This window comes from Pimephales promelas, chromosome 13 (genome assembly GCF_988280905.1).
Source record: "Pimephales promelas chromosome 13, fPimPro1.hap1.1, whole genome shotgun sequence".
Taxonomy (NCBI): domain Eukaryota; kingdom Metazoa; phylum Chordata; class Actinopteri; order Cypriniformes; family Leuciscidae; genus Pimephales; species Pimephales promelas.
This window is the reverse complement of record NC_142781.1, coordinates 12886965-12896649: the sequence shown is the minus strand read 5'-3', so window position 1 is coordinate 12896649 and position 9685 is coordinate 12886965. Positions and strand designations below refer to the sequence as shown.

The 9685-nt window shown below is 37.5% G+C and overlaps 1 protein-coding gene across 1 annotated transcript; it reads left to right on the top strand.

Moving 5' to 3' along the window:
* Positions 1-5547: 5547 nt before the first annotated feature.
* LOC120493449 (B2 bradykinin receptor) lies at positions 5548-7934 on the top strand. The gene is made up of 2 exons (XM_039692052.2): positions 5548-5706; positions 6296-7934. The coding sequence occupies exon 2, from the start codon at positions 6303-6305 to the stop codon at positions 7365-7367; it is 1065 nt and encodes a 354-aa protein (XP_039547986.2). The 5' UTR covers positions 5548-5706; positions 6296-6302; the 3' UTR covers positions 7368-7934.
* The last annotated feature ends 1751 nt before the right edge of the window (positions 7935-9685 follow it).

The window sequence follows — 9685 nt, the reverse complement described above, 5'->3', positions numbered from 1 at the left end:
TATTTTTTATTTTTTTTTCTAAATTAAATGATACAGTACAGTGCTGTACTCAAAAAGCACACCGATCTAAGATTGCCCCCCAACAGCTAACCATTGAACAAGTCTCTATGGTTTTTACCTGACATTTGTAGACGTTTTAATTCGACATTGGTATAGTTAAAATGAAAAAAAAATGTAGTTGATAGCCTCTTATTGCCTTGTTTAAAACAATTAAATAACAAAAATGAAATGCAAAATGGAAACACAATCGATCTTCATATGTTGTTTCCCAGGACGGTGTTCACTCCTTGTTTCCCCAAGAAATTATGATGAAATTGGGACTCAAGCCCATATAATTAGATCTGCCACACCAAGCCTGGATCTGCTCTATTTGTTTTAGAGAAATGTCCAATGTTGCAGATGTATGAAATATCATCTTATACGCTCCTGTCTCATGTTTTCCATGTTCTGGACAGTAAGATTTGATGATTAGGAGTCTGTTAACTCTACTGATTGGTCTCTTGAGCAATAACTCGGGCATCTTGTGGACAGATTATGCTGAACGGATATTGCTGGTCTGTGTGTAATATAATGGCACATCAATTTACATTGCTTATATATGTCATGCTGATCAGCTCTGTTTAGTTTGTCGCTTTGTTAAATAGCTAATAACTAACATACAAGTCTTCTGTTTCTCTAATTCAAACAGATGATGCCCAGAATATAAATGTTTTAAAACGGGCACACACTTTATTTTCATGGTTGCCCAACAGATATTTTACTACATGTCACTAATTCAACTTACCCAAACCCGAGTTAGTTGACATGTTGAGTTAGTTGACATGTTAGTTGGCAAAGTTACCTATTGTCAGAATGTCTATACAGGAGAACAGGAAAACACAACCACATAACACATACAAGAGAGCCCGATCTCATGAAAGTTTGTATCTATAGCACGAATGCCATTTCTCGTGGCATTTATACGCCAAAAATAGTTTTTGCGTGTATATGGTACGCGTTTTTCGCGTGCATATGATAGGCACTTTTTGGCGTATAATAAGTACGAAATCCCCACCCCCCTTCCCCTTAAACCTACCCAGGGGGTTTTCAGTGCGTAGCATATGCACGCAAAAACATTTTTGGCGTATAAATGCCACGAGAAATGACAATCGTAGTACAGATGAGACTGTGTTGGACAAGACAGTACCAAGAACTGAACAAAACTGGGAGTATAAATACACAGACTGAATGAGATAATTAATTGAACGACTGAACAATAATCAAAGGAACCAACTGGAAACAAGGTCAAATGGCAGGTAACACAGACAACGAAATGCTTAAAAGTTTTTCATTTCGAGGTTTCTGGGTACAGACGACCATTTTTCGACCATTGACAAAATGATCCCCATTCACACGGATCCGTGAAAACGACTGAAATGACGAAACACTATAGATTGAACACGTAATACACATGTGCATCGTCTTCAGGGATTCGCGTTGTTGTTGTTGTTGTTTACATCGTGTTTGTTGTTGGATACCATTTTCAAAAACTTGCACTTTGAAATCCGTTTTCAAAAGTTTGCGTTTTACGGCACCAAAAATGCTGTTGTCGCGTGAATGGACGGCCAAAACATGAACAAAGTTTTACGTTTTTGAAAATGGTGTTGTGTAAACAGCCCCTAAAATATAATGAAAATAAGCCAAAATAGAAAAAAAAAACATGTTATATACAGCATTTTTGATTTGATATTTATAGTATTTGTCTCGACAATCAATTGTCTATAATGTAAGAAAAATTAACTCCACCATTACTTATATGTAGGCAGAGCAAGCAATTCAAATGGCCATTGAAGTAAAAGGAAAGCATCTCAGTTACACATCAGTCGTCTGGAACATTTCGGGCCAGTCATAGACCGGAGCAGTCATGTAATACTATGTCACGTTTCCATAGTAATATTGATTTGCAAAATAGCCCTTCTGTGGGCCTCAAGATATTTAGGTTTACCATTTCTTGCTTTCTGACGCTGCTGTGTTATCCACATACCAGACATTTGACAATCTGCCATGACACTATCCAGTAACTCTCAGAAGATTGTTGAAAGCAGTAGGAAAATTTAAACAGCTGTATAATTTTACTCTTGTCAGTAATAGCTATGAACTAGCTTGTTCATGGCAAGAAATCAGTTTTAGTGCAGCTTTTGGCACTCCCATTCTCTCTCTTCTATTTATGAAGTGAAATATAATTTTTTCTTTAAGAGTTTGACATTTCATGATCAAAGTCTCTTCTTCATAATTTCCTCTTAATGGACCAGCTCTGTTTAGGTCATGAAATGTCATCTAGATTCTTGAAGAAAAAATATTTAACTTAATAAACTCTGCTTATTCACTGTTCGAGTGCATGGAAGAATTGAGACAGAAAAGCATAGTTTCACAAGAACCTTCTTCTGTTTGGAAATATAAAAAGTGGAGACTGCCTTGATGAGGGATCCAGATAACAGATACAGATGGCTTCCAGCCCACCCACACCCATGACCTCCTCTGAGCCTCCCAAGAAAGTCTTGCTGCCACCGGCTTTAATTAAGCAATCCATCTCAGGTGAGAGCGGGAAGTGCTGATCACGGCACGGACTGTCTGCGTGACCTGCTTTTATGAATAAAGTAAGCCTGCCATTTTGCAGTGCATTGATTCCCCCCCAACAATAAATAATAATAATATTATGATAATAAATAATAAGGATGATGGTTGTTATGGATAATAATTAGAAGAATAATTAAAAAAAACATGTACAGATCAGAAAAAAACTATGTACAGATTAAAAAGTTAAATTTGTTTAAAAACCTAATAATAATTATTATGAATAATTAGACAGCAGTGTACTTAAGGCATACCGTACAGTTAACAGTAATTCCTTTTTTTTTTCTTTTTTTTTAAATGAAGTTCTAAACATAAGTTAGGGAGGAGTGAGACAATCTAATCTTTCAATCAACAGCCTGAGTATATAAGCAGCCGCTTATCTCTCCCTAGCATCAGCTGTTCCAGTATGCGGTATTGCCGCACGGAATAATGTCCCAACAATGTGAATGAATGAAACACCCACAGTCACACCCCACGTAAGATCGGATATTACAAATCCAAGTATGGATAATCTTCATGAGCGTTCTGGCCAGAAAATCCAGCACTCATACAAAGCAAGTCGTGAGCTTAGAATTATAAGGTTCTATCTCCACTTTTGGTCGAAATTGAGTTTTTGACATAATCTGATCCATTAGGTGTTTATTAATGCCAGTGTGGTGTTATTTTTGTAAAAAAAGATTAATAGATAAAGCTATAATAGAAGATTATACTACATACAGTAACAGTTTTGCCAGCTGGGATGTAAACTTTGATGCTCAATATCAAGAACTACCCTAAACGGAGATAGAACCTTATAATTCTATCTCACGAAGTTCCAAAGGGCAATGCTCTCCTCCACCTTCAAGGTCACATCCATCTTCTTCTCAGACTTCATCTCTCCATTCTGCCACCGCTATTATACCGATTCCACCCATTTCAAAATTTTCAGTCAACAGCCTACCTCAAGTCCTCTCCAACTCCGGAATCCATTTCTCCCGCAGATCATCAAAAGCTTAACTCTACGATCTTTTCATCGGTTCTAACATTTCCAGCATTTCATCAAACACTTCAACATCTAACAAAAGCAAGACTCACCCCTCTTCTACCTCCGTTTCTTTTCCGGTCCCGCGTTCTGCTCCGCCACGGCTCACACTTCCTTGTCCGCCGGGATTTCCACCTGGCCAAAAAAACAGTTCCGCTTCTTCTCCAGCCCATGTCAGCCATCTTGGACACCACTCAGCAATGGGACCCTCTCAACATTCATCAACTTTTCTCAACACTAACACTTTCAGGTGTTATCTGCATGCCAGCCCCCGTTCCCGAATTCTATCAGGTGCAGATATTGATCTTCCTTCTCTATTGACTTCCGTCCCTCTCGATGAATCCCAGCAATCTTTTGACTGCGGCCCATTAACCATCAATCTAAAAAATTCCATAGAACCTTCAAAACGGGTTCTCACACTTGCAGAATTCTGCATTGCTTTTGCCAAATACACAGAAGTAATTTGCACTTCATTTCCATCCAGACAGAAGAAATTACATAATTACCTCTCTATCATAGTCTCTCGTTCAGAAGTATCATTTTTATACATACCATAAGCTTTTTTTCAGCAAAATGCACTGTCCGCGTCACCCACTGGAACCTGTGTCCTTACTGGGGAGCCTTGGACCTCAAACTATATAATAGAGTCTTCTTAGGCATTCGAAGCCTTTCCTGCACCATCTGCAGGTCTATCATTCATTCTACTTCAGAATGTCCCCAAACCAGTTCAGATCTTCCAACACATCCAGTTCCTTTACAAGAAAAATCCATTTCACTCAATCAAAAAATGACCATTACCAGATTTTTACCTCTGTTTCAGGCAGACAAGTGTGCAACAGCTTTAATTTACCAGTCTGCAAAAGACAACAATGCCGCTTCATCCATGTCCAACCTGATCTCACGAACAAATCGTACGAATTCGACGAATGATTAAAAAGTGGCTAATTCATACGACCTAACTCACTCTACATATTTTACGAATTGGCCAATCCGTATGAATTCGTACGAATGACCTACCCCTTACCCCGCCCCTAAACCTACCCATCACGTGGGTTTAGACAAATCGTACGAGTGAGGTCGTACGAATTAGTACGATTTAGACACTTTTTAATCATTCGTCGAATTCGTACGAATTGGCCGTGAGATAGCGTAGCCATGTCTGTAATTTATGTGGCGGATCTCACACAGCCATACAAGGCGCCATTCAGCTTGTCGGGTTTGGAGACTTGCTCATGGACACCTCGACACTTGGTCAGGTCACCGAGGATTAAACCATCAACCTCCTGGTCTGTAGACAACCTACATGAACCACTGAGCCACTGCCGTCCCCAGACATTCAGACATATTAAAAAATAAATAAATAAAAAATCATATAATGAATTAACTGTGGAATAATAAAATGGTTTATGTCTAACCTTAAAAAATGAGTGTGGAGGAGGGTGGTGAATGATATTCAGGATCACTAAAGACATGAGGTATGTGTTTAAGGGTTAACAGAAGGGAATTTCTGTTTCTGAATTTTGGATTTTTCAATGCTCAAAATCTAATAACCATTTCCATGGGTCAAGGAGAAACACTTTATATTGTTTGGCCTGTTGGGTTTTACAAGATGAATGTGTTGCCAACTTAACATTTTCATTTAGTTTACGAGAAAAAATTCCATAAAATGTTGGAAAAATGGATATGCATCTGGAAGACATTTGCACATATTGTGAAATCGTTCTGAAATATACCACCATAATATCTGGTTTATCTACACTTGCTGTGTCATGAGCTGAAGATTTGCTATAAAGGCAGCATCACGCTTGAGTCACAATGTTTATCTTCATATCAGCTTCATAACAGTTATGTGTGCAAGTGTTTTACTCACACGAAAGACAGCCCGAGTATGACAAATGGAAAGTGAGAACAGATCCAGGCTTCCAGTGACGACAGCCTCATTATGCGTTTATAAGAGCGCCTGTCTGATCTCCTCACTGTCTTGTTGGAGGAGATTCAGCCAGACAACACATCGGAAGTTAACGGATAGTGGCTCTGGATCTGTAATCTGGAGCTGTCACTTAACATGAAAGGTAAGTGAGATTCAAGTCAATGGGACTTTAATAATAATGGTTATATTCAAGCAAATTCATCACTGATCACAAAAACAGGTTATGCTAATGTTGGAAAGAGACTTTGTTATTGAATAATTACATTTATTTATCTGATATATGGATATGAAACATTATAAGTCAGAGTACAAACTTGAGATCAACTATTTTAACTCATTTTGCTAAAATTCTGAAAATATGTTAGAATTTAACAACGCCTGCTGATGAAATGTACTTGGAATTTCCAGGTTTGGCTCAGTTAGATGAATCAGTTCCAATAAATGACTCCCCTTCATTCCTAGAATTGGGTTCGGTTTTTTTTGTTTTTTTTAATTATTATTATTATTTGCCAAACAGGAAGGAAACTTTAAACTTCACCAATTCTGGAATAACCAGCAGGTTTTTGTGATTATCATCAACTTAAATTTACACTGTAGATTATTGTCATCCATTTTCATACCATCTCATACCATTAGTTTAATGTTACTTGCCATTTCTTCGTAATAACTATTGTGTGAAAATGGTTTCGAAGTCAAACTTAAAAGTAAAAAAGGCAACATCTTTTTCACAGTGTCCCAATGGAACTAAACTCATCGAACCTCCTCTGCAACGACACAGTTGCCTGGATATGGCTGTCTTCTCTCCAGCCTCCCTTTTTGGCTCTTATCAGTATCCTGGGAGTGGTGGGCAACAGTCTGGTCCTCTGCGTGTTCTGCCTCCAGCGGAAGTCATGCAGCGTAGCTGATGTGTATCTGGGCAACCTGGCAGCTGCAGACCTCGTAATGGTCCTCTGTTTGCCCTTCTGGGCAGTCACCATCGCCCAAGAATATCAGTGGGACTTTGGTCAACTGCTCTGCAAGGTGGTCAACACCGCCATCTCGATGAACTACTACTGCAGCGTGCTCTTCCTAGTGCTGGTCAGCGTTGACCGCTACCTCGCCTTGGTCAAACCCATGAATCCTAGCAGGCTGAGATGCCCCAAATGGGCCAAGCGTATCTGTGCGATGATTTGGGCGGTTGGATTCACCCTCAGCCTCCCAGCCTTGCTTTTCCGAAGAGTAAATTTCGTTCCATTCTTAGGGGTGGAAGCTTGCTACCTAGCGTACCCTCATCCGGCCTGGGTGCTCCAACGGAACTTTACGACCAACTTGATTGGATTCCTGGTTCCCCTGCCGATCATTTCGCTTTGCACCTTTCACATAGTCAAGGCACTTAAAAATCGCGGCCTGGTGATTCAACCGAGGGTGCGGACGGAGAGGAAGGCCGCTCAGCTGGTTCTGATAGTCCTAGTGGTATTTTTCCTGTGCTGGACTCCCTTTCAGCTGGTGCGGTTCCTAAACACTCTCGACTACTTTCAGCTCCTTCCTGGGTGCCTCTGGGAGGACATATTGCAAATAGGCAACCAGCTGGCTTCTTATATAGGGTATAGCAATAGCTCAATAAACCCTTTCTTGTACGTTATCGTAGGGAGTCACTTCCGAAAGAGAGCTCAAGGAGTTTTTGGGAGACTTTTGCATCCTGGATGGAAGAGCAAATCATCCGTGCTCACAAACATTACTGTTATCAGCAAGTGCGGTGACAGTCCCAAAGACAACAGAATAACACCGCTGGCACTGAGAGCTGTGCCCTCACACCTCATATAGTGTGTAGGTCACTAAAGATACAAAGAAGCTCAAATGGAGGAGTGGGAAAGAAACATCAATGTTAAGGTTCGATTCCCAGGAGAAAAATATATACCTCTGATTTGTTTGATTGTGCAATCTCATTTACCTTTCCTCACATCCATTTTTTCCGACTTAGTTGAGGTGTGGAGAGAATGACATGTGAGGATGGTGGAATATTCAAGTGTCACGTCAACTATGATTTTGCACTGAAATACCTTGAAAAACATGACGTGTTTGGTTTTAATATTATTAGTATCTGAAAGAGTGTATTTTATTGTTAATCATGTATTGTTCCTTACAGTAACATTTTATGTTCACTAAATGGAATGTAATAACCACAAACCTTTATTTATTGTTTTTTTTAAAAGAAAACCAAGCAGTATATGCAAAGCCAAAGCTGCATTTGAATATATAATGTATAAATTCAATGTATATTCATAATATCACTGTATTTGTGTTATATTAATAAAAAAGATTAAAATACGGAATTTTAATACGGTAATAAAACATTGTACTGCTTTAATACTTTGCTGTTATGTTGATGTAGTTGGTTAAAAAAGATATTTTGAATAAAGGGTTATGTACTGCTGATATGTGATTTATGGTTGATTAAAAAACTCAAATTAGAACTTTTATGTTCAGTAATCCAGAAGTGTAAAAAACAAATATTGGACACTTAAAAACAAAAGACTCCAGGGAAGGATACACCTATGTTTCCAAGTTCTCCAGGTCTCCCCTGGAAGCTTCCTCGCATTATAGTGGGTTTAGTACATTGATATATGCTTCATGATGGTGCTCGATCGATATCTGGCTCATGGAGGACAGAGCAGTGAGTAACCAGGGACTATTTAGAAGCACATCACTTTGGTAAAAGTGCCTGTCATATACCTTTTTCAGACATTTCTCTGATAGGAACATTAATTTCTTCTTCTGGATGTTGAAGCGAATTGTATGTAGTACAGATACAGTATGAGCAGCATATACTGTATGTGTATGTGTCAGTATGGGTTATGTCTATTGGTAAACATGTTCCCTATAAGACAGACTTATCTGTGTTAAGATCTAATAATCTTTTTCTTAACTTCTCTGTGTGAAGATCTAATTCCTTTTTTTCTTAAAATAAATAAATAAACTATAATACTATTTCCCATTTTTGGTACTGTGGCTCAGTTTTAAATAAATATAAAATCTGGATCCTGAAACATAAACAGTTGAGAATCACTGGTGGTCTTTACAGACGTGAGTCAATTGTTTTCAGTGAATCACATGAGCTGAAGCGCAAGGTTTCCTATCTCCTCATTTGTCTGACTAAGCTGACTCAACATGTAAATATTCCATTATCTAGCCACATTAGGCAGTTATTATGAATGCTACAGTTATTCGCGTCTGACAAAGTAGTATACTTTAGCATACTTTTAAATAAAGACTACTCACAGAAAAAATATGAGATACATTTTAAAAGAATATACTTAGGCGCAAATTAAATATGTTTTCAGACCTTGATTATGATTTATTTATAAATATAAGTATTTATTATAATAAACTTGTTATTATCAATTAAAGGAAAATGTATTATAGTTTACATTTTTATAGAATGAAAATGAACTTTTTTTTTACTTAAGTAGGACTTAAGTACTGTGTAATGTCTTACTTATACTGCCGGGTGTACTGACAAAGCATTTATGGTAAAGTAAAATATAATTTAATGTTGACAGAGCATTTATGGTAAACTAAAATATAATTTAATGTCATTTCTATTGAAACTTGTAATTACACATCTGTAATGATGATTCACTGCAAATTTGATTTTGTATATGAATTAGCCAACTCAAAATAAGTGTACTTTAAAGCATGACCAAAAAAAATATATATATATAATAATTTGACATTATTACAAAGTGCTTTGTGTACCTACTTAAGTGTGTTAAGAAACAGTCATGGAAGGGAACTCTCTTTAAATACACTTAAATGGCTTTTTATTTACTGTATACTGGGCTAATATATATTACCTGCAAGGGCAGTTTTTTTATTTTTATTTATTTTTTAAAGATACTTTTAACAAGATTTGATATATATATATATATATATATATATATATATATATATATATATATATATATATATATATATATATATAAATATATCAAGTGCACATTCAATACAATTAGGCAAACATCATTTTTCTCCAGAGCAGCTCTGAGATCAGTCTTGTGTGACTGTCACAGCCACTGGGGAGTCTATAGCCTTTTCCAGTTGAGTTTGTGCTGTGAGTTGTGTACATTGATTACAGTAGCCAA